Raw genomic sequence first — 26,764 nt, 5'->3', positions numbered from 1 at the left:
TGGAGAGAGGCAGGCAATTTAAGACTGAGTTGAGGAGGAATTTATTTATTTCTTTAGAATTCTCTACCTAACAGAGTTGCTCTCATTGGTATGATTTATTGTTCAACCAACGCCTCAGAAACCATTGCACATAGAAACCAATTAGATGCTAAAACAACAAACAACGTAACTCTGAACTCACACACTCTAACAGCAATAGATTTTAAACATTGTCTGCATTTTGGCGTAAACCTACTAGTAAAATCTCCATGAAGTGGCAGATACACGTCATTCTTCAAATGCCTCTTTCCAAGATCAAGGAGGCCCTGTTTAGATTCTAAGTCTCCCACTTCACAGTGCAAAGGATAGGCTGAAGAACAACTTAAATTGTAGCGAGCCTGAAAAAGAAGTAAAGAATATCAAACTCAGATCATTTAATTTCCAAATGCGCTGTCAATAATTTATTGATTTGCTTCACATTACTAAATCTGAATTTGGAAACAGTATTCTCATCTCTTGAACTCGCAGAGATGTCTTGCCATTTGGAATTTACTGTCTGAGGGCACAGCTGATCTATATATTCAGATGCAACCATGTAGGTGACAGTGAGGCCCAAGGCTCAGCTGCTATGGAGTTTAGGCTTCCAAGATGCCCAGAGCTGGTTGCAAAGCATAACTAAAGAAGGGGGGCAAGAGGTCTAAAAGGACTTTGTGAGGGAAACCTGAAACTGAGGAACAATCATTGGAGACGGTAGCAATCAATATTCTTTTAAAATGGTGTATTTAAAAAATCACTTCATTATTTTGCAACTAACAGACAGCTCCTTTAAGAACAGTCTGTTAAGCTCCCTGCAGTTTTTATTGAGCATTCAGGGCAAATGAAAATTGTGTTAAGGACCCCCTCTCCCCCAAACACGCATTTACATGCCTCTTTGTTTGTGAAAGGGGTAAAATGTCCATTGTAAGGTTGGACACATCATGGTCATTTCTGGCTTTGACAATATGGCTGGCACTGTCTTGTGCCAGTGATAAGCACATGTTCCTGCTCAGCATACTCAATGCTCAGGAGGCCTTTCAGTGTCTGAGAAATGGTGGCTGCCTGACCAAATGTTTTGCCAACCACAATCAGGGAGATAGATGGCTGGTGAAAACAGTAGAGCTAGTTAGCCAGTTATCTCAGATAATAACACATGACCGTCAGCGTGTCTATTCTTGAAGGCTTCTCCAAGCTTACCCACGAAACGATCCAGCGTATGAATTTAGGAGCAGTAACCAGTCACTCAGCCCCTCAATCCTGCTCCACTATTCAATAAGATCATGGATGATCTGGCTGTTAATATGTTTCCAAAACTAATGGATACTTTGGAACTAATAAGCAGGGGCAAATATTTGGGTAAAACCCTGTAAATCGTGTAGCATAGATTTCATACATAGGCAACAACTCCTGCTATCTGGGGAACTTGCATAAGGCAGTTGGCCTGCAAGCGTTAACATTGAAGTTTTTGTATAACCCTGTGCACTGAGATATATATCATGTCTCTAGGAGGAGCCAGTCAGTTCCAGTTGTCTCTTGTAGCTGTTCCAGTCTGTTAGTCTTACCTCCACTGTTAAAAACTATGTAACTTCAATTAGTCTGATATATCCCAAGAGATATCAATGTCCCCTAGCAAGTGTAATATAGTTGATTAGTCTTAAGCCCATGTAACCTGCTCACTTAATACTATGTAATTAACTACTCTTTGTTAATAAGTACCTGCCACTTCTTTCAAGGGCTAATTAATGGTAAATCCTTCATCCCTTCCTACAAGCATGAAGGAAATCTGAAAGAAAAAGGGGAATTGCTCAAGAAACTCAGCAAGTCAGGCAGCATCTGTGGAGAGAGAAACTGAGTGAATGTTTCAAAACAAGTATCAAATTCTGAAGGACGGTCATTGGACTTGAAATGTTAACTATTGTTTTTCTCTCTCCTCATTTGTTGCTAAACCTGTAGAGCTTCTCCAGCAATTTCTGTGGACTAGTACAAAGCTGGATTGCTGGCAGCATATCTACCCAAAGTACAGCCTAAAAGAACAAAGTGCCTGCTGAGGACATCTCGTATTACACTGCCGTAAAATCTCAGGAAGCCTGACAGGAAAAGGAACAAAATTTATTGTTGAACACCAAAACAGAACCACTACTTCCAGTGTACAAAGGCTAAACCCATCCCTGCCTCTGGTTTTTTAATATAAAATAAATTGTTATATATAAGTTTGAGACATGATAAATCTCTGGAGCATTTGGGACTTGAACCCAGGACCTCCTGGTTCTGGGGCAGGGACACACCATTAGAGCTCTCTAGGTCTGCTTTAATGTTTGTTGATTATATTCAGAAATGTTACTACACACAACAATATGGCTTTCCCACTGCCAAATCACTGTGACTTATTTTTTGTTTTTAACTATTATCCACCACCAGTAAAGGGCCAGTGGAGCGAGTTAGATATCTATGTGCACAGCCCATTATGCCAATGCAATCCATTAAAAAAGTCCATTTGGGGAAGCGCAGTGGTTCAGTGGTTACCACTGCTGCCTTACAGGGTCGGGGACCCAGGTTCAATCCCACCCTTGGGTGGCTGTCCCTGTGGAATTTGCGCATCCTCCCCACGTTTGGGTGGATTTCCTCTGGATGCTCCAGTTTCCTCCCACAATCCAAAGGCGTGCAGGCCGGGTGGATTGGTCATGCTAAATTGCCCAGAGAGTCTAGGGATGGTTCTGGGTGGGATACTCTGAGGGTCCGTATGGACTTGTTGGGCCAAAGGGCCTGCTTCCATACTGTAGGATTCTAGGAAAAGTGAGGAGTGGGTAAGGAAACCAAGAAGGGGCTAAATCAAAATGGAGTTGGAGGGAGAAGTAAAGCACCATGTCCCCCTGTGGTGCCCACAGCTCTCTGAAGACATTGAGAGCATTGACAGACACTGTGCGCTCCTTCTCCAACGACACCAGGCTCTAAATAATGGCGGAAGGGGGGACAGACAGTTGGCAGAGATGACCTCCTCCATGGCCCACTGCCTGGACATGTTCATAGCCAGGCCCAGGAGCAGACACATGAAGAGATCCTCTCATCTGCCCACACACCTCCATACCAGGACTGTGGGGCTGAAGTGCAACTAAAAGCACAATAAAAGATTTTCCAATTAACTAAAAACAGTGTAATTGGCCACAATCAATATAAACATGGTTCACCACGCCACAAAATAAACAGATGGGCCGACAGTCTGTGAACCACCGCATTCTGTGTAATTTCAGACTGCTGCCTCCAAAGCAGGTCGCCAATGGAAAACTGGAGGGCCCCCACACAGGGAGCCATCCAGTGGGTCTGCTTTATTTCTCATATTTTCTAACCAACCTCTACGGTTGTCTTTACTCAGCTTTACAGCAGGTGGGACTTGAACCCAGGCCTCCAAGTGTAGACACAAGGACGTCACCACTGTGCCAGAAGACGACTCAGGTAATGAGTTCCAGCTGAGCAGACCATTACTTGTTACCAGGGGAACTCGCACTCCACAAGTTTCACAGGGAGATTAATCCGTAATTCCCCGTAGCCCCTATAAGGGTGATCCCAAACTGCCAACCCCATGTCAATGATGCGACATTGACATAAACAGAACTTCATAAGGAAGATCTATTTCATTTTGTTTTCTAATATCGTATATGAATGTGCAAATGAAAGTTTTTTTTGTTGGCGCTGATGTTGAAGAACTTGGAAAAGTTTACCCCTTTAACACCCGCGATGCGTGCAGTGCAGATGTCATTCAGTAATTTACTTTGTCACAAATTGTTACCACTGACAACCTTTAATCCAATAACATTTAAATGCAGGCACTGATTACCATGAATGATTTTCCCCTGGTTTCCTGTTGTTAAATTTTTCCAAAAACACCTCAGTAAAATTCTAACACAGTACTGTTTGCCAGCACAAAACAGGAAGTCATATTCTCGGTTCAGTATGTTTTGTTTCACAATTTTGCCAAAACCATTTCTCAGGAGTGACAGTTATCCGTTTCTTTGTGTAAACTACAGTTTTAGCTGATCATTTGTTGACATTAGAAAGTAAAGTAAAGTTTTTTCTGTGCAATGTCAAAGGCATGATACATTGCAGATGCAATCCTAAAGATTATTTCATAGACTCTGAACTACATGGTTCATTACTTACAAAAACAAAAGCATCTGATCCCAACTGCATAAATATTCTGGGATGGAATTTTGCATTAAATCTCAAATTCACTGAGAACCACAAACCAAACTTTAATCTTTTCTTGTATATTCATACATAGGATATGGGCATTGCTGGCTGGGTCAGCGTTTATTGTCTGCCCCAAATGCCTTGGACAAGGTTGTGATGAGCTGCTTTTGTGAACCTTTGCAGTTTGTAGACTGTACGTAGACCCTCAACGCTGGTGGGAGGAAGCGGTGAGGAGAGGCTTGGAGGAGAACTTACTGCTGGTGGTGTTATTCTGTGTTACTCTCACCAGCTTTTCAATGCATAAAATTTGTCTCACAGGCCAATTGAATGTTTTGGGAATAGAAGCCCTTCCCATTGTTAAATTTCACTAGCTGTTTACTCAGTGCCTTGATGGCAGAGAGTATGTGATCAGTGATTTCTCAAATCAGTGGAAATACAGCAAATGAGGTGATTCCCAGTGCTCTCCGTTGCTGGTAGCTATCATCCTGTTTGAAACTGCACAAAATGCGCAACTGTCACAAATAAGGTAGCTGCGAGATGGAACGGCACAGTGCCAGTCACAAAGTGTCCACGTACAGCTATGTGGAAGGAGCTGTAGACCACGATATTTTAAGGACGTAATGACTTTAACAGCTACTGGCAGGACAGTACTGCATGATGCAAGAACTTCCTCATTTTTGTTTTTTTTTTAGTAAGGATACGCTTTTGAAGAATATTTTAGTGGTACGGGTTTGGGTTTCTTAAGGGTATGACCAATGAAATTCCACTTTCTCTGTCTGCTTTGTAATACTCTCTCCTAGGACTAGTTTCTTTTCTCATCTGCCTAGATAGGATCAAGGTCCTGAGGCATGAATTCACGAAAATGTCTGGGTAGGTCCTTTTTTTAATCAGCAAACTCCATACTGCAAGCATGGCCTTCACTGATGTTGCCATCAGTCCTCCTCACTGTATCTCCTCATTGCCAGGGCTCTGCATCTGTCACTATCTCAGATTGCCTTCATCCCCTGTCTAGTCATTGCCTCATTTCTAGTCAGCTGCACTCACAATGACTGCTGAACTTGCCACTGGAGACCTGGCAATCCTGGAAGGATCATGAACTCCTCAACTAAAAGCATAAGTATATGCAACATTTGCTCGAACATAGAACATAGAACATTACAGCACAGTACAGGCCCTTCGGCCCTCGATGTTGTGCCGACCTGTCATACCGATCTCAAGCCCATCTAACCTACACTATTCCATGTACATCCATATGCTTATCCAATGACGACTTAAATGTACCTAAAGTTGGCAAATCTACTACCGTTGCAGGCAAAGCATTCCATTCCCTTACTACTCTCTGAGTAAAGAAACTACCTCTGACATCTGTCCTATATCTTTCACCCCTCAATTTAAAGCTATGCCCACTCATGCTCGCCGTCACCATCCTAGGAAAAAGGCTCTCCCTATCCACCCTATCTAACCCTCTGATTATTTTATATGTTTCAATTAAGTCACCTCTCAACCTTCTTCTCTGTAATAAAAACAGCCTTAAGCCCCTCAGCCTTTCCTCGTAAGACCTTCCCTCCATACCAGGCAACATCCTAGTAAATCTCCTCTGCACCCTTTCCAAAGCTTCCACATCCTTCTTATAATGCGGTGACCAGAACTGGACGCAATACTCCAAGTGCGGCCGCACCAGAGTTTTGTACAGCTTCACCATAACCTCTTGGTTCCGGAACTTGATCCCTCTATTAATAAAAGCTAAAACACTGTACGCCTTCTTAACAGCCCTGTCAACCTGGGTGGCAACTTTCAAGGATCTGTGTACATAGACACCGAGATCTCTCTGCTCATCTACACTACTAAGAATCTTACCATTTGCCCAGTACTTTGCCTTCCGGTTACTCCTACCAAAGTGCATCACCTCACACTTGTCTGCATTAATCTCCATTTGCCACATCTCAGCCCAGCTCTGCAGCTTATCTATGTCTCTCTGCAACCTACGGCATCCTTCGTCACTATCCACAACTCCACCGACCTTAGTGTCGTCTGCAAATTTACTAACCCATCCTTCTACGCCCTCATCCAGGTCATTTATAAAAATGACAAACAGCAGTGGGCCCAACACCGACCCTTGCGGTACACCACTAGTAACTGGTCTCCAGGAAGAACATTTCCCATCAACTACCACCCTCTGTCTTCTTTCAGCAAGCCAATTTCCAATCCAAACTGCTATATCTCCCACAATTCCATTCCTCCGCATTTTGTACAATAGCCTATTGTGGGGAACCTTATCGAACGCCTTGCTGAAATCCATATACACCACATCAAACGGTTTACTCTCATCTACCTGTTTGGTCACCTTCTCAAAGAACTAATTTGCTTTGTCATCTCAACTCACCCAATACCAATGAATGAATGCCCCTCTTATCCATGCACCCCCTGCTATTCGGTGATGCAGTTATAACTGAAACCATATTGCACTAATAGCTACTTGCATCTGAATTCTATAACACCTGCCTCTCCATAAAATATTTCAAACTAGTCCCTGATGAGTTGACAACAAGTTTGTTAACAACTTAATTGGTCATGCGAATCTGTTGAGCTTCTGGAATTTTCCCTCCCCATACCTGAACAGTTACTGATAATTGGAACAGCAACAGTAAACTGGTTGGCAGCACTAAAGTGACTGCTCCCCGGGCTCCATTCTCACTTCCCTGTACTCCCATACTTCTGGCAAAAGTTCAGCCCACAGAGTTAACAAATAGGTAAAGATTAGCACTGAATAAATTCTTAACTTTAAAAGCAGAAATGGCAAGAAATTGGAGCTCTAAGTCCAGACCCCGTATCAGTAAATCTGGTGAAGCCAGTCAGGAACTCAATCAATGTTAAATCAGTGCTTTTGCTCAAAGCTAAAACACAGCACAAAATAAAAACCACAACAAACAAACGCAGACACTGGCCAATGAATGCTAACAAATAAGCCTAGGTATTTGTTGAGCAGTGACCGATAAGCATGGGTAGCTGTGAGAAGGATAGAGTATTACAAAGCAGACAGAAAAGGTGGAATTTCATTGACTATACCCTTAGAAAACCCCAAACCCATATCACTAAAACATTCTTCAAAAGACTATCTTTACTGAAAAAGATAAAAAGGATTGCTATTGAACTGCAAGTACAAAGGTGAAGAGTATAGACAACACATGGCATCAGAAGAATTAGTGCACAAAATAGAGTTCAAGGGCAAAATCAAGGTTGAACACATTCTCTCTAAGCTGCAGCTTTTCTAACTGTTAATTTACAAATATATCCAACAGTTATGGAAGTTCAAACTTCAACATCCTAATCCTAGCCAAAAAGCGTTTATTCAAAATCAAGCTGTGCACCATTCTGAAGAAGGGTCCTGACCCAAAATGTCAACTTCCTTGTTCCTCCAATGCTGCCTGGCCTGCTGTGTTCCTCCAGCTCCAGACTGTATTATCTTATTACCATTCATTACTGATTACTGATACTATCTACCCCAGGTTTCTGAGAGAGAGAAAAGAGGAGATTGCTGGGGCATTGATCAAGATCTTTATATCCTCACTAGCCACTGGAGAGGTCCTGGAGGACAAACAAGGAGCTGTTCAAGAAGGGAAATAGGGATAATCCAGGAAACTATACACCAGTCAGTCTAACATCCATGGTTAGGGAACTATTGGAAAGAATTCTTAGGAATAGGACTTATGCACATTGGAAAAGCATGGCTTAATTAGGGACATTCACCATGGCTTTGTGAGGGGCAGATTATGTCTTAGTAACTTGATTGAATTTTTCAAGGAGTTGATGATGGTGATCACTGAGGAATAACACTGCATGTTGTCTACATGGATTCTTGTAAGGTTTTCAACAAGGTCCATCAGCAGATTAAGATGCATGGGATCCACAAGTGACTGCTTAGATTCAGAATTGGCTTGTCCATAGAAGGCAGATGGTAGTGGTGGAAGGGTGCTTTTCAGGCTGGAGGTCCATGGCTAGTGGTGTTTTGCAGAGATCCATATTGGGATCTCTGCTGTTTGTGATATATATAAATAATTTGGATGAAAGTGTAAATGGGTGGTTTAGGAAGTTTTCAGATGTTACAAGGATCGATGGAGTTACGGATATTATAGAAGGTCATCAAAGGATACAGTGGGATATAGATCAGTTGCAGATATGGGCAGAAAAATGGCAGATAGAGTTTAATCCATGTAAGTGTGAGGTGCTGCCCTTTAGTCACAGCCCTGAACAGTACTGACATACAGAGGGGTTTGGGATTCAGGTCCACAACATGCTGAAAGTGACCATGTAGTAGATAGGGTGGTAAAGTAGGCATGCGACATGCTTGCCATTATTGGTTGGGGAGTTGAGCACAAGAGTCAGGATGTCATGTTGCAGCTTTATAAGATTTTGTTTGAGCCACACTTGGAGTATTGTGTTCAATTCTGGTCACTGTATTAGAATAAGGATATGGAGGTTTTATAGAGGGTGGGAAAGAGGTTTACCAAAATACTGCTTGGATTAGAGGGTATGAGCTATCAGAAGAGCCTAGGAAAGCTTGGGCTGTTTTCTCTGAAGCAGCAGAGGCTGAGGGGAGATCTGATGGAGTCCGTAAAATTATGAGATGCATAGATAGGGTTGATGGTCAGAATCCTTTTCCCCAAAGTTGAAATATCTAATACTATGGGATATGCATGTAAGGTGACAGGGGGAAAGTTCAAAGGAGATGTGAGGGGCAAATTATTTTACATAGAGAGTGGTGCAGGCAGATACAATGGAGTGTTTAAGGGACTTTTAGAGAGGCATATCAATATGCAAGGAATGGAGGGATATGGACCAAAAGCAGGCAGAAAGGATTAGTTTAATTTGGCATCAGGCTCAGCACAACATTATGGGCCAAAGGGCACATTCCTATGCTGTGTTGTTCTATGTTCTAATTGTGAAGTTCTATTAACCCTCAGCAAGGCATCAGACGAAGGGGCACATTACGAGGAGCTACTGGCTGTTGGGGGGCATTGAGAGTACCCTTTCTGATCTCATCTTGAATCATTTTTAAAGCTGACTAATCACAGAATGATGAAAGGTCACGGTCCCAAACTGTCAATTGTATGTACAGGCTTGATTAACTTGGTGTGTTTTTATTGTTAGACTAACTTATATGAAGAGATCCAACTTAAGAAACAGTTATCACAATCCACCATTCCATATTTTCCAAGACTCTAGAAAATTAATATGAACAGATTGAGGGGTTTAGTTTACTTTGTGATAAATGCAATACGTCGTAAAAAATTTTATCATAAACTAATATAATGTAACTGAAAGGATTTTTAACTTTTCTACAAAATGAAAAGTACTGTATTTTTAAGCAAAGAACTGTGGATGCTGGAAATTTGAAGCAAATGCAGAACTTGCTGGACAAACTTAGCAGAGAAGCATCCATGGAGAGAGAAGCAGAGTTTTGAGTTCTGTGACCCTTCTTCAGAACACAAAGTATTAATTCTGGTCTTCAGTGATACTAATGAATACAGAATAGTTTTCAGGATTGTTGTATTACTTTTTGTAATTTGTATCCAAGGACTAAAGCAAGACATCACCTACCTTAGTATCTACATTATAAGGATTATAATGTCCTCCGACACCAGTGCAGTTCTCGTTATACTGTCGAGGATTGGTATGAACGTGCCACATTAGATTATTGATCTGTTGAGCAAACAAATCTTCATTATACATCATCAAATTCTGCCCTTGCTTGTTTCTATGACTCCACTGTAAATAGTAATTTGTTGGAAGTGAAGGCTTTTGTACATCTGAAACACTGTCAAATTCTTTAGGGAGTACAGCAGTACAGTAATTATGCTACCAGATAAGCAATACAGAAGTCTAGGCAAATAATCCAGCAATGTGCATTGAAATGTGAGTGTGGCCATTTTTAAATTTTCATTCAGTTTTCAGTCTAGAAATTTAAAAAAAACTTGACTCATAAATGTGGCCATGAAGCTTCAGAGGGTTGATGGAAAATGAAGGTCTGGGTGATATGTTATACTAGTTCCACATTATTGCGTTTAACTTAGTAACAAACCTTGCAACCATCAAAACATCACAACGATGTCGGCTTAGCTCCATCTTGTCAAGATAACGGGGAATACCGCGCTTGACAGTGAAACTTACATCTCAAGAATGAATGAAAAAGAAAGGTTTTTCTTTTCATTTTTAGAAGAAGACTAGGCACAAGACCAAAATAGTGGGAGGGTAGGTTGTGGTGAAGTTCTGGTATGGCTTATGCATAGCTTTTGTCCATGATCTTGAATAAATGAGATATAATCCATCATGCACTGAAGATCCACAGGAGATGAAAGAATTATGAGATGAATGGCTGTTGATTTTTCATTTCAGGTTGTCAAACATTGTTAGGATTTCTCACAGGAAAGTTAGTGAAGAAGAATAAATGCAGGAATGGTAAAAGGGAAGTTTGATATAAATTTGCAATAGAATGTACCGTTCAATTTAACGAGGGGACTATTAGCAAGAATCTTTTGTGTTTCGGAATTTAGATGTTTAGATGAAAATAATTTAACAACATTTTGAGCAATGTATGAAGTGTAAAGGGACATGCTGTGGTGTGCTGGAGTTCTAGACTTTATCAAGCTGTGTTTGTAACATTCATTTCCACTACCAAGAATCAGTTTTGTGAGATGCATCTGGTAACCCATGAACCCAATATTGTTTTCAGCAGAAGTTAACTGTCGCAGTAGGCTTAGAATTAATTTCAAGTGCATTTTGGATTGAGATGAAAAGCAATACATGGAATAATGTTGGCACTTACACCACCTGAGTTAGGCTTGGCTGGCTGAAGGTCTATTTCCATAGTTGTGTCACTTGAACTACCATCTGCAAAGACTTGTTGTGACTGGAAACCAAAAAAAAGCATGTTAGATGTCAACAACTCTCACAGGAAACACATAATTTCCACTTCTTTATTTTATGTATTTCCTGTGATAATCTTTCATATCCTCTGAGGGGAAGGAGGAGAGGAGCAAGAGACTGTTCAGTGACAGGAATATTAATGTGTAGTCATCCGGCTTTACTGAATTTCAACAATCTGCACATGCCATCATTCTTTTTCTCTTCATAGTTCCTTTTCTGCCAAGGTAACAAAAGCAAAGCTACCCAGTATTTTGCTAAATGTTACTAACACAAATATCATTGGGTTACCACAGAGTGACCTGGGGCACTACCTTTAAGGGCACTGCTCTTCCTCAACTAAAAGAAAAAGCTACCTGACATATGACAGGCCTGACTTGCATTTATAGTTATCATTACCATCAACAGTATATCAGTACACATCCCCATAATTATACATTCTGCTGATTTCTCATTCCTCTACACTGAATGCTTTCCACCCACATTTATCAGCAACAGCATCTCATTCAAAGATTTATAAGCTTCAACAGTTCAGTAGACCATCTGTACACTTTTAAAATGTATGATAACAACCTGCTGTGAAGCTTAATAGCACAACATGCAGATTTGGCCCCTCATCTCAGCTCTGCCATTCACTAAGATCTCAGCAGACCTTCTCTGCAGTTACATCTTCCTTGATTCTCTTATCACTCTCTTCATTTTGGTATCCAAAACATCTATTGACCTCTGACTTGAATATACTCAACTGAGCATCAACAGGTCTACGGGTTAGAATAATTCCCTTTGGTGAAGGAAGAGGGTAGAGTATTCAAATCAGATCAAAAATTGATCCCCAGCTTAAGAGGCTATGTTTTGTATTAACATACAGCCCAAAAAACTGTGCACTGCTATATAAAAAGGATAGTAAACTATCCATAGTTTCTTGACTCAGGGGTGTATTTTTTTCCACTAGTACCCTATACATGAATTCAATAGCCTTTTGTTTTTCCAGCCTTCTGTCTTAAATCTTTTACATTCAAGTCTTGTATCTATAACACCAAATCTTTAATCTGTCAATGACTCCATCGTCTAAAATTCAATTGGATCTTAGTTCCTTGTTGTGTTTGTTTCAAAAATTACTTTGAATGTTTTTGTTTTAAACTCATTCATGGGATGAGGGTGTTGCTGACCAGGCAGCATTTATTGCCCATCCCTAATTGCCCAGAGGGCAGTTGAGAGTCAACCACATTACTGTGGGTTTAGAGTCACATGTCGGCCAGACCAGGTAAGGAAGACAATTTCCTTCCCTAAAGGACATTAGTGAACCAGAGATAACAAGGTGTAGAGCTGGATGAACACAGCAGGCCAAGCAGCATCAGAGGAGCAGGAAGGCTGACGTTTCAGGCCTGGACCCTTGTTCATTTCTGAAGAAGGTTCTAGGTCCAAAACGTCAGCCTTCCTGCTCCTCTGATGCTGCTTGTCCTGCTGTGTTCATCCAGTTCTGCACCTTGTTATCTCAGATTCTCCAGCATCTGCAGTTCCTACTATCTCTGAAATACTATTAGCGAACCAGATGGGTTTTTCCCCAAACAATCAACAATGGATTCATGGTCATCTTTAGATCCTTAATTCCAGATACTTTATTGAATTCAAATTCCACCATCTGCCGTGGCCAGCTTTGAACCTGGGTCCCCAGAATGTTCTCTGGGTCTCTGGATTAACAGTCCAGCGATAATACCGCTAGGCCATTGCCTCCCCCATGTGGTGCAGAGAATAGTTGCTTGACATTTTTACCATACGCTATGATTTACATAGAAATAGGCTGAGATTGTGACAACAATTGCTTGCTTCTTATATGCAAATGGATCAACATAATATTGACAGCAGTGAAAATAATGTTAGAGAATTGACATTTTTCTACTAATCTGGAAAGACTATTGAGGCAGAAATTTTAGCAGGTCATGAAGCTGACATCAGGTACAATGTCGGTGGTAGCAGACGAACTTTAGTGTGGCACAGAAATCTACAATATTTTCAGCCTTAGTGCCCAGCTCAGTAAATCCTGCCACCGAGAAAACCAGGTAGGCTCTTCATTCTCCACACAAGGTGTTGGCAATTACTCACCTCGTCACAGTAAAGTACCATTTTTTTATTACAGACAGGATATGGAGGTAGTCCCTGAGACTACCTCGGCTGAAATGGAGGTCAATGAATCTGATCCACACGATGACCATCTGAGCTAACTGGTCCCCACTTTTTCTAGTAGTCCGCTATAACTAGGGGACAGTTTGGGAGCATGTCTGGGACTTTTTCAGTTCAGGTGTCCTTCTCAACTATGAGGGCACCAATGTGTCAGAGTCAAAAATCTTCCTGGGATGTGATTGTTGCTGGCTAACTAGCATCTAAGTCAAAGGATATGTGAAAATATTGCCTCGATTCTTTGGTCTAACTGGTCTGCAACAATCTCCAATTGCAAAAGCATGACATTCTGATCAGAATGGGTGGCTATCAACATTGTTTTGCTTATGCTGAAGCATCATGTTGTGTGTGGTGTAGTGAGGTGGTCTTGTAGCACAGTGGGTGGTATCCCTGCCTCTCAACCAAAAGCTTCAAGTTCCACTCCAGGGCTTGGTAATCAAGGAAGATGCATTTGTAATATAGATGAATATCAATTTTTAAATTCTACCAACACAGCCCAATGGCAAGCAGGAAATCTCCTGGGACACCATGTAATGGGTGTAAATTGAAGCCTCAACCATTACTAGTCAGGGCTCCAGGCTACCACAAATGTATGATAACACAGCAATTCGGTCTGCTTGAAGGGACCAGTTAGCTGTAAGGTTTGTTGTGGACCAGATTGGGTCAAAAGTACTGGGTTAGATCCCCATTGCAGCCAAGATGAATTCGGTACCCATCCCTAATAGTTTGGAGGTCATGGTGTCTGGGTCAGACTACCTCCAGACAGAGAACTTAAGCAGGATTGAAATCTGGACATCAATAATCTCATTTTTTATTGACATTATCGCCAGGATTTGGGACATGGTGATGTCAAGGTCAAAGTGGCAGGCAGAGATTCCAACAGAACAACTTGATGTTTGAATTTCTGTGCTTGTATACTTCTTTAAATGTAAAGATATAAGACTTTCCTTCAGACTCAGTGACATCCAAAAAAAATCTCGTTGAATTGCTTGAATCATAAAAATAGAGGCAGCAGACTAGATGTTGTCAAAAATGGTGAGTTGAAAACCTCAGTTAGAAATGTGTGATAGCAATATACCCAGACAGTAAGTCGATTTTTCTGATTCAATTGATAGCCATAGGCTTGTGAACAGGTTCATAGAATCCCTACAGTGTGGAAACAGGCCTTTCGGCCCACCAGCCCACACTAACCCTCAGAGCATCCCACCCAGACCTATCGAACCTATATATACCAGAACACTATAGGCAAACTAGCATGGCCAATCCACCTAGACTGTGGGAGGAGACTGGTGCACCCGGAGGAAGCCCATGCAGACATGGGGGAAAATGTGCAAATTCCACACAGACAGTCACCCGAGGGTGGAATCGAACCGCGGGTCCCTGGCACTGTGAGGTAGCAGTGCTAACCACTGAGCACTGTGCCACCCCAAATCTTGCCACCAAGACTGCCATCCTATCCAAGATGGCCACTTGTCCCCAATAGTTGCCAGCTCAGTTGGAGGGCTCAGGCCTCGGTAGCACCCCGAGGAACACTGGCTACTGCTGAGAAAGAAAGCAGCACTGTAGCCTACAGAAGCAGGCCAAAGATAATTTGAAACACCAAAATTGCTGCTAATTGAGGGGAAATGTTTTGAAGGAAAGCACTGCAGCCACCACCAATGCCGTCTTTCACATCTGTAAACCCTCTTCAAGAAAATTCCAATCCTCGCAAAGCCCCAAGTGCTGTTGAGAGTCGTCTGCTTTCAACTGGCAATTTCTCCATTAAGCAGAAGGTCAATCGGCTGCCAGCCTGGTCGTGTTGCCCTGAGTTTACATTTTCAAATTGACTTCATGCCTCCTCATAGCAGGAATCTGGTCACGCTCTGACACCCATCATCAGCAAAATTCCCTAACAGCAGGATATGGTTGGGGAGCCAATATGCCATGGCACCCCTTTTTTCCCCCAGCATGGTTCCCACCCTGTGTGAATTGGTAAAGCTTTTTTTTCCCAAGAGAAGTCTAAGCGTGTATGACATTACTACATGAGAACAAAGTGCATCGTACCTAATCCAGCAAATTCAGGTGCTTGTAGATGAACCTAAAATGGCTCTCCATTTTGGACATGGGTGTTCAAAGTTGCAGGAAATATCATTTCCTCTTTGCTTGCTATTATATTTCGCTTTGGTTAAATACACTGAACGTTAAGAAAGTGACATTTTTTCTCTTTTTTTCTCCTGCATTGCTCTTCAGTCCTCCTGTGCTGAAGTATGGACTGTTGGTACTTCTTGGGATATGAGGAATTAGATAGGCTTTCCACCCTCGTTCTACATGTGACTTGAATTGGCCAGCTACGAAGAACCCCAGATAACTTTTGTTCTATTTATTTCAGCAGCCAAACCATTCAGTGAGATGTCCGTGCAATTTAGATGAAACATTATCCTGTCACGTTTAAAATCAGGCGTGTCGTTATGGTTCCTAATAGACCCCACCCTTGAACAAAGAACATAAACATAGAACGAAGAACAATACAGCACATGAACATGCCCTTCGGCCCTCCAAGCTTGTGCTGACACACTTTGCCCTTCCATATTAAAACTACCTTCCCTTACAGGATTCATATCTCTCTATTCCCTTCCTATTCATGTTTTTGTCGAGATGTTTCCATGCAACGGAGTTGAAACATTATCTTGTCAAGTTTAAAATCGGGCGTGTTGTTATGGTTCCTAATAGACCCCACCCTTGAACAAAGAACATAAACATAGAACAAAGAACAATACAGCACATGAACATGCCCTTCGGCCCTCCAAGCTTGCTCTGACACACTTTGCCCTTCCACATTAAAACTATCTTCCCTTACAGGATTCATATCCCTCTATTCCCCTCCTATTCATGTTTTGTCCAGGTGTTTCCTGAATGCTGCTGTTGTGTCTGCTTTCATCACCTCCTCAAGCACCACGCTCCAGTCACTCGCCACCCTTTGTGTGAAAAACCTGCCTCTCATATCTCTTTTAAACTTCTCCCCCGAACCTTGAACCTGTGTCCCATAGAATTGACCCCTCCACCCTGGGAAAAAAACCTCATACTTTCCATTCTATCTAGACCATTCACAATCTTATAAAACCTCTGTCAGATCGATCCTCAACCTCCTGCATTCCAGTGAAAACAGACCCAGTCTATCCAACCTTTCTTCGTAGCTAAAATCCCTTATACCAGGCAACATCCTGGTAAGCCTTTTCTGTACCATCTCCAAAACATCTACATCCTTCTAGTAGTATGGTGACCGGAACTGTATCCAATATTCCAAGTGTGGCCTAACTAAAGTTTATAAACCAGCAGCGTGACTTGTCTATCCTTATACTCAATACCTTTTCCAATGAAGGCTCGCGTGCCATAGGCCTTTTTTACTACCTTATCTACCTGCATTGCCACCTTCAGTGATCTGTGGACCTGTACCCCCAGACCCCTCTGCATATCAACACTCCTAAGGGTTCTACTATTCACTGTATAATTTCCACCTGCACTTGACCTTCCAAAATGCATCACCCCACATTTGTTAGATTAAACTCCATCTGCCATTTTTCTGCTCATGTCTCCAACTGATCTATATCCTGTTGTATCCCCGACAATCCTCCTCACTATCCGCAACTCCACCAATCATTGTATCATCTGCAAATTTATTAATTCAACGTGCAATGTTTTCCTCCAAATCATTTACGTAAATCACGAACTGCAAAGGTCCCAGCACTTGAGTTTCCCTCTTGGCAGCCAGGCAGTCCATCCAACCAACTGCTAGCTGAGAAACGGAAGGTGAAAATGTTAATGAGATTAAAATGTTGGAAGAACCATCTAGTTCACTCACTTTCTGCATTTTAGGCATACTCCCATGTTGCCCTGTTACTATAGAGATAAACATGTAAACGCATATCCAAGCCATCAGTGAGACCACCTATTTCTGAGACATAAACAGAAATTGCTGGAGAAACTCAGCAGGTCTGGCAGCATCTGTGGTCAGAAAGCAGAGTTAACATTTTGAGTCCAGTGACTCTTCATCAGAACACTATTTCTGTCTTATAGTATCACTGAACTCTGGCCTCAGTTAAAACTGCTGCTGCTGCTGAAACTCTCATCCCTGCCTTTACCACTCAACTTGATTACTGGCAACTTTGAAGCAAAGGAGCAGAAGTGGCCATTTAGATCTGCAAGCTGGTCCACCACTCAATACGATCATGGCTGATCCTGTACATCGATGACATATTCCCACTTTCTCACCATACCCTTAGGTACCTTTGAAATCTAGGCATTTGTCTATCTCTTTCTTGAATATATTCAATGATATGTTCTCCACAGCATTCTGAGGTTGAGAATTCCACTGGTTTACTTCCCTCCGAGTGAAGAAATTTTTCCTCATCTCGGTCTTAAATGGTCTATCCCATATCCTGAGGCTGTGTTCCTGGTTCCAGCTGCAAAACTTTCTTCCTCAAACTAGTCAGTCCAGCCTGGGCATAATTTTATACATTTCAATCAGATCCCTGCTCATCCTACTAACTCTAGTGAATAAAGAGTTACAAAGTCATGGAGATATACAGAATGGAAACTGACCCTTTGGTCCAACTTGTCCACGCCAACCAGATTCCTACATAAATCTAGTCCAATTTGTCAGCATTTGGTTCAGATCTCTCCAAACCCTTGCTATTCACTTACTCATCCAGATGCCTCTTAAGTGGAATCATACCAGCCTCCCCACTTCCTCTGGCAACTCATTCCATACATGCACCACTCTCTGCGTGAAAATGTTGCCCCTTAGGCCCCTTTTATACCTTTCCCCTGTCACCTTAAACCAATGCCCCTCTAGCTTTGGACTCCCCACCTCGGGGGAAAGACTGCTTATTTATCCTGTCCACTGACATCATGATTTTATAAATATAGGCGCAGTTAAACTGATTTCTCCTCATAAGACAATCCTGACATTCCAGGTATCAGCCTAGTGAATGTCCACTGCACTCCCTCCGTGGTAAGTATATCCTTTCGAAAGGAAGGAGACCAAAACTGTGCGCATTACCTCAAGTATAGTCTCAACAAGGCTCTGTATGACTTCAGTAAGACACCCCCACTTCTGAACTCAAAGCCTCTTGTAATAAAGGCCAAAAATATCATTTGCCTTCCGAAGGGCTTATTTTAGGGGAGGTGATGGCCTTGCAGTATTATCACTGGGCTGCTGATTCAGAGACCCAGATATGTACTAGGGACCTGGGTTCAAGTCCTGCCCCAGCTTATGGGGGGGATTTGAATTCAATGAAAAGTCTCAAAGTAAGTGTAACGATGACCATGAATCCACTGACAATTGTTGGGGGGAAAACCCATCTAGTTCATGAATGTCCTTGAGGGAAGGAAACTACAATTGCTACCTGGTCAGACTCCAGACCCACAGCAATACGATTGACTCTTAACTGCCCTCCAAAATTAGAGATGGGCAAGAAATACTGATGCTAAATCAAGTGAAATCTCCATTCTATGAATTAATTTTTAAAAATCTGTCTACTTTCATTGACACAGTGTACAAGACACCCAGAACCCTTTACACATCCACATTTCCCAATAAATTACCATTTAAACAACACCCTACCCACACCAAAGTGTATAACTTCACATTTAGTCTGGTACTGCACCCCCTATGTGTTAGCCTACTTGCTCAATCTGTCTATTACAAAGCACCCCTGGCTGGCCTTCCATTCTTCATAAATGAGCTCATCCAAAACACTGCAACTTATAAACTGACTTGTATGGAGTTCCATTCACGCATTACCACTATATTCTCCACAAATATTGGCTCCTGCGTAAGTAAAATCGCAATCTTAAATGTTCTCATTCTCATTTTCAAAGCCCTCCATGCCCTCACCTCTCCCTCATTAGCTTTCACCTAGGATCCTGAAAGCTATCTGCAATCCTCCATCTCCGATCTCCATGACAATCGACAAAGGATTCATGGTCAACGTTAGATTTAATTTGAGCTTTTATTGAATTCAAATTCCACCATCTGCTGTGGCAGGATTTGAACCCAAGTCCCCAAAACATTCTGCAAATTAATAATCTAGCCATAATACCACTAGGCCATTAAAAACAATGCCTTCTGCTAGCTAAACTCCTGAATTTCCTTTCTAAAGCCCTCACCTCTCAATCACACTTTCCTCATTTTAGATTCTCTTCAAGCTCACATCTTTGATCAAGCTTTTGGACAGCTGCCTTAATATCCCTTCTTACACCTTGGTGTGAAAAACTGATGATGATGGTCCAGCAAAGCATATTATAATGTACATTAAAGACATTCTGAAACATTAAGGGACACAGTGCCATAGTGATCGTATGAACAAATTAATAACCTATCCATCCCCACTAATACTCTAAAGATATAGGTTCAAATCCCACTTTGGCAGCTGGAAGAATTTGAATTTAATTCATTAATAAATCTGAAATTGAAAGTTAATGTCAGTAACTGTGACACAAGGTTATCATTAACTGTCAAAGTAAAAATATCTGGTGATAATATTGTTTAGGGAAGGAAAACTACTATGGTTACCCAGTCTGACCAAGATGTTACTTCAGATTCACAGAAATGCAGTTAACCATGGCCTGTCCTTTAAAATAGCTTGGCAAGCCTCTTGGTTCACGGGCAATTAGGGATAGGCAAAAAATACTACCTTGACTGCAACATCCACATGCCATGAAAGAATTTCTAAAAAAGCACTTTCTTTCCATTGGAAACGGAAGGGCCTGTGAATTTCTCTTGGTAAATAGTAATGTTAAAGGTGTTTATAGGTACAGGTAATGTACTCAACATTAAGAAGTAATTCCATGATTGCAAGAATAAGTAACTCCGGCATTATACAAATCATTGTTATTCAAGGGGTGAGAGATGCCAGGCAGCAACACTTTGGTAAAATAACGTTACACATGAACAGTCTCTGTGCCCAATATCCCACATGGTAAAGGGTACTGGATTTGAACCAGTGAAAACACAACTCATGCCTGCCTAAGCTCTACAGTCCACTAATCACCTGAAAAAAATGGGAAAACTGTGCTCGAGGTGCTTGGCAATTCAATTGCAACTTATAATATTAGGTTAAACATGGCTATAGGTTGTAACAGCATGGGAGAGTGCGGAAATGTGGATTTAAGTTCAAAGATCAGCCAAGATTGCATGAAGTGATGGAACAGGCTAAAGGGCTGCGTGACCTACTCCTATTTCAATTCTTTTATATTTTTATTAATGGCTCATGGATGATTCTGTCCTGTTTTTCACAAAAATGTATCCCACTCTTAGATCTGACATAAGCGCCTCAAAAAGGCAATGGTTATTACAAAGGAAAAGTAATAGCAAAATCCACATGACAGTAATCTCGAAGAAATTCAGCAACAAAAGAAATCACTTGGGGGTCTGCAAAGAAAGAAATACTAAAAACCTGTGATCCAGAACGATCAGTATTGCTTGACAAGCTGCTCTAGTAAAGTAACAATGCTGGCATCTGACCAACAAAGTGGAAAATTGTATCCTGCCCAGAAAAAAGCAGAACAAATCCAATCTGGCCTATGACCAGCCCAATAGTCTGCTTTGAATCGTCGGCGAACAGGTCATCCATAGTGCCAAGCAGCTGTACTTCCTCATTAATAACCTGCTCACTGATACCTAGTTTGGGCCCCAGCACAATATCACAGCTCCAGACGACCTTTATCCAAACATGGTCAAAACAAACAAATTACTGCAGGGAGTTGAGAATAATTGGCATGGATGAAGTCCAATGATCTTGGTTCCAGGAAATCCTGTAGATGTTCCAGTTCTACTGAGACAACCATCTTCAGCTGCTTCCTCAATGTTCTTCCCTCCATCTTGAGGTCAGAGGTGTCTGGCAAATGGTGAGTAATTTGACATTGGTAATAAGGCCATATGAAATACAAACAGGAATAAGCCATTTGGCCCCTTCAGCCTGCTCCATCATTCAGTAGGATCATGGCTGATCTGACATTCCTAAGGATCACTTTCTTGCCTGTTCCCTGTAACCCTTGATTCCCTGCCTGCTCAAGAATTTAAAAACAAAAACAAGTTGCTAGAAAATCTCAGCAAATCTGGCAACGTCTACGGACAGAAATCAGAGTTAGCGTTTTGGGTCCAGTGACCCGTCCTCAGAACTGATCAAGAATCCATCTCAGCCTTAAATATATCCAAGAACTGTGAGGGATGAGAGGGAGGGTGAGACATGGAATGAGGCTGAGGGTGGGGAGATTTTAAAGCTGGTGAAATCCATGTTTAAATATGGACAACTTGGTTCAATTGAATCTCTTAATCAATATAAACAGTGTAGGGGCACTCTTAAGAGAGAAATCATGAAGGCAAATAGGGAATATGAGATAGCATTGGCAGATAAGGTTAAAGATAATCCAAGGAGATTCTACAAATGCATTCAAATCAAGAGGGTAAGTAGAAAGAGGGTAGTGCCTCTTAAAGATCAAGGAGCTCCCCTGTGTGTTGAGCCCCAGGAGATGGGAGAGAATAAATGAATAATTTGCGTCAGTTTTTATTGTGGAGAAAGAAATGGAGTCAAGAGGATGCAGAGAAATAAATTTTGATGTTTTAAAACCAGTTCACATTTCAGAAGAGGGAGTTCAGGAGCTGTTAGAGAATGTAAAGGTGGATAAATCTGTGTGACCTGACTTAACGTATCCCAGGATATCATGGGAAATAATGGAGGAAATTACGAGACCCCTTGCAGAAATATTTGCATCACTTATAACTACAGGTGAGGTGCATGATGACTGGAGGGTGGCAAATGTTGTACCTTTGCTTTCAAGAAATGTTGTAAGGTGAAATCGATGAACTATAGACCTGTGAGTCTGAATTTGGTTGGGGGTAAATTGTTCATAAAAGATAGAAATTATGAACATTTAGAGAAGCAAAAGATGAGTAGGGATAGTCAGCATTGTTTTGTGTGAGAAAAATTGTGTCTCACCAAGTTGATTATGTTTCTGAGGAAGTTACCAAAAAGATCGCTGATGACAGAGCAGAACACGTTGTTTATTTGGATTTCAGTAAAGCCTTTGACAAGGTTCTGCATGGTAGACTAATTAGTAAGGTTAGGCGAGATGGGATTGAGGGTGAGCTTGCCAATTGGCAGAAGACAGAGAGTAATGGTGAAAGGTTGTTTTATGAACTGGGGGCCTGTGGCAATCAATGTGCCACAGGGATCGGTGCTGTGTCCTCTTTTGTTTGTCATTTACACAAATGATTCGGATGCGAATATAGAAGACATGGTTAGGAAGTGTGCGGATGACACCAAAATTGGTGGCATTGTAGACAGTGAAGAAGGTTTTTGAAGATTACAAAGGGACCTGGACAGAATGGGTCAATGGGCTGAAAAATAACAGTTCAATCTGGATAAATGCAGGGTATTACATTTTGGTACAACAAACAAGGGTAGGGCTTGTCCAATTAACGGTAGGGTCTTGGATAGTGTTATAGAACAGAGGGGCCTAGGCATGCAGGTACATAACTCTTTAAAGTTTGCATCACATATAGACAGAATGGTTTAAAAGTCTTTCGGCACGATTACCTTTATTGCTCAGTTCTCTGAGAAAAAGAGTTGGAGCATTACGCTGTAGTTGTACGGGACGTTGGTGAGGCCTCTTCTGGAATACTGTGTCCTGTTCTGTTCAGCCAGTTATAGAAAGGATATTATCAAGCTAGAGTGGGTTTAGAAGAGATTAACATGGACGTTACTGGATGTGGAAGGTTTGAGTTATAAATAAAGACTGGATAGGTTGGGCTTTTTTCATTGGAAGGTAAGAAGTTGAAGGGTGACCCGAAAAAAGTTTATAAAATAATGACAGGTATAGAGAAAGTTGATGATAGTTGGCTTTTCGCTAAGATGGGGTATTTCATGACCAGAGGCACATTTTTAAGGTGAGAGGAGAGAGATTTGGATGGATACACGAATAGGAAAAGCTTGGAAAGATACGGGCCAGGAGCAGGCAGGGAAGATGAGTTTAGTTTGGGATTATGGTCGGCATGGACTCCTCAACCCAAAGGGTTTGTTTCCATGCTGTGTGACTCTACGACTAAGTAAGGTGAGAAAAGTAATGTTGCCAGGATCAATATGACACTAATTACTCTACATTGGTTAAGTAATGGAAAATTATTCACTTTGCGTGTATTAACTATGGCAATATGACGTTTCTTTGTTGATATTTTGATATGTATCCAACAAATACACAGGTAAGCGTAATGGTGCTTTGAGTTTTGGGAATTGGTGCTATACAGAGCCAGCTTCTTCCTTTGTGAAATACCTTGCAGCATTTTCCATTTTGAAGAGTACACACAATGAAGTTCTGACAAATCAATGTCAATACCTGAGATATATCAGGGAAATGTATGAAAAAATTGGCGCTGTGCTTCCTGGAATGAGAGTCAACACCAGAAATAAGTGTATCCATTCACCTCTGCAAGAGGGTTAACACATTCCATATGGACACCTGGATCACTGGCCTTCGGAAGTTGGAATCCCATTCTGGAGTGAATGATAGCCACTGGATTCCTGGAGATTCAGGATACTAGTTCTTAGGCTTTTGCAGATTTATTGGAGATCTGCTCTTTGAAGCTCAGATCTAGAAACCAGTCAAGCAGCTGGAATATAGTACTGTATTTCTTGTTGTCAAGGTAACAGAGCAAAATTCGTGCTGTTTAGGATGGACAGCAAGAAGTATTTATTTGTGGGGCAATGATCAAGAGGTGGAATGGAGAGCTAGGGAGAAAAGCTGGTACAAGAACATTCGAGTCAGATTTCTTTCACAGAGTTAGCTGATGTGCTTGAGATCTGAGGGTTGCTATTCTGATTGCACAAAGTTAAACAGGGCAATTCAAAGAAGTTCTTCATCCGAACTTATATTTCATCTTCATTGCAACAAGAAAGGAATTTCTGCAGGAAGTCCTGTTCCATTTTCTTTTATCTGAACACATTCATAATGATAAATTACAAAATGACACCAGGGCACAAGTTTAAAAAAAAAGAGAAGTGTTGTAGGAAAACTATAGTAAAGAAATGATAGACAAAAACAGGAAGGACTTTGTCACAGATGAGGCTCGGAAAATCAGAAATGAATGTGTCACTCAGGAAAGGGATTTACTTAATGTTACTGAGAATTCCCTTGAATGCAATGGAAATGTTGGCATGTATTGAATTTCCTGTAATTCTATTTATTCAAACAGAATGTCTCCCAGTGAAGCAAGCAAAATAATTGCCACCAGAGCAAAAATAATGGTCCAGATTTGCCAAGGAATGGAAATCTCCTGCGCCTTGCCCTTCTGCTCGATTTTTAACAGCACGAAAGAGCTCTACATTTCTGACAGAAGATTCTGATCAGAGTTCCCTCAGAAACACACAGCTGCTCTTCATTCTGACCCGTCTCATCACACAGCACTATGAGGCGAAGGCACATGTAAATCAACAGCCCACCTACACAGCCATCAGCTGTTAGATTCTGAAGTTTAAATGCTCAGAATCACAGTCACTTTGACAACTGCTGTACAAGAAGTAAAGTGTGAGATTACATAAAAGGTACCAAGTTAGTGCTGTGCCAGATGGACAGTGTGCCAAGAGGATTAGGGGTTGTCCGTGGGACGGGTGTAGGTTGCCAAGTGGTTATGGTACCAGATGTATAGGGAACAGGGTATAAAGGTGATGGAGGGTTTAGGGTGAGTCAGCCATCAAAGGCGATAACAAATCCGGCATAGGGTTAGCGGAATGGGGCAAAGTCAGGTTGCAAGTGGTGGGGAGAGGGAATATCAGATCCTAGGAAAGGGGGAGAAGGGTCAGGTCCAGAGCCAAGGCCTGGGGTGGGGAGGCTATTGAACTATGTTAGTAGGGCAGAGAGTCAGGTGGGTCTGAAGTAAGGGAAGGGGTAGTCAGGTTCTGAGTAGGTGAGGACATGGTGGGGTGGAGCGGGGGGGTGGGGATGGGGTTAGGTGGAGAAGGGAGTTGCAGTTGGGGGTTGTCAGATCCAGAGCAGGAGAAGGGACAGTTGTTGCAGACAAAGCTTCAGACCTGGACCCCAAGAAGTGGGGAAGATTGGGGCCCAGTGTAAAAGAATGCGTTCAGAGGGTTCCAGGCGCAGAAGAAATGTTCAGTTTTGGGGCAGTTCCTCTGGTGTTTGGTAAGATGGGGATTCTGCAGGGTCCCCATAAGCAACTTCCATCTAAATCAATTATCAGGCCATTAGAAAATCTAGGCCAATATTTCCTGGAGGCCAAGATTAAGCAACAATATTGGTAAAATAATAGAATAGGATATGTTATTGTCTTTGAACCCCACTACCAACACTATTCCCTAGCTCCTGACTCCATGCCTCTCCCTGGCAATGTCTTATTTGGTTCAGAGATAAGCTTCCAAACACATGTCCACCCCATCACTAAGGCGGCCTAATTCTATCATTTTATTTCCCAACTGTACCCTACCTCCGCTCGATAGTGTGGAGTTGGAGAAACACAGCAAGTCAGGCAGCATCAGAGGGGGAGAAGAGTCAATGTCTTGAGCGTAGACCCTTCATCAGGATTCCTGCTGAATTCCTCCAGCTCCACACTGTATTGAATCCGACTCCTGCATCTACAGTTCTTGCTATCCCCTACCTCAGCTCACCTGCTGCTGAAATCCTCATCTTTGTTACCTCTAGATAAACTTTTCCTGAAACTTTTTCACTTGCTCCAAGTCCTGTTCATCCATCACCTCAGTTTGTTCAGGTATATTGACTCCTAGAAGAATTCTGATCCCTTTTTAAAATCTCTCCATGGTCTCAGCCCTCATTATCTCCGAAAACTTTTCCAGTCCTCTGATATTCCAAGCTAGCTGCACTGTGGTGGGACAACAGCCTAGTGGCATTATCACTAGAGTACTAGTCCAGAAACTCAGCTAATGTTCAGGGCACCCAGTTTAAAACCCGCTACGACAGACAGTGGAATTCGAATTTAATAAAGAACCTGGAATTAGGAGTCTAATCTCAATTTGAGAAAAAAACCCATCTGGCTCACTGATGTCCTTTAGGGAAGGAAATCTGTCATCTTTGCCTGGTCTGGCCAACACGTAACTCCGGACCCACAGCAATATGTTTGATTTTTAACCATGCTCTGGGCAATTAGGAATGAGCAATAAATGCTGGCCCACGCATAAATGCTCACATCTCATGAGTGTGTAAAAAAAAATATATCCAATTCCAGGTTTTGAAGCATCCAAATGCTAATTGTTGATCTTCAGTTGTTGTGCTTTCAGCTGCCCAGTGCCAAATTCTAGTATAACTTCCCTAAAGTTTTCTGTCTCTCTAGCAGTGTTGCCACATTTCAGACACTCCCTTTAAAACTAACCTATTTACCATCTGCGTTAATATTGCCTGAGGTGGTTCAATGTGTAAACATTGCTTTCGGACAGTCCTGTGAGCACCTTGCCATGTCATA

General features: G+C 41.8%; 1 protein-coding gene across 1 annotated transcript in view; it reads right to left on the bottom strand.

Moving 5' to 3' along the window:
• The window catches only part of LOC132210778 (uncharacterized), a 125,221-nt gene that overhangs the window by 40,742 nt on the left and 57,715 nt on the right, over positions 1-26,764 (bottom strand). The window contains exons 4-6 of the mRNA XM_059652945.1: positions 11,024-11,107; positions 9,799-9,900; positions 236-377 (exon numbers count right to left, since the gene is read on the bottom strand). Of these exons, the coding sequence (XP_059508928.1) occupies positions 236-377; positions 9,799-9,900; positions 11,024-11,107 (328 nt within the window). The remainder of the gene's footprint in view (positions 1-235; positions 378-9,798; positions 9,901-11,023; positions 11,108-26,764) is intronic.

Source organism: Stegostoma tigrinum, chromosome 20 (genome assembly GCF_030684315.1).
Source record: "Stegostoma tigrinum isolate sSteTig4 chromosome 20, sSteTig4.hap1, whole genome shotgun sequence".
Lineage (NCBI taxonomy): Eukaryota > Metazoa > Chordata > Chondrichthyes > Orectolobiformes > Stegostomatidae > Stegostoma > Stegostoma tigrinum.
This window is presented reverse-complemented; position numbering and strand designations above follow the sequence as displayed.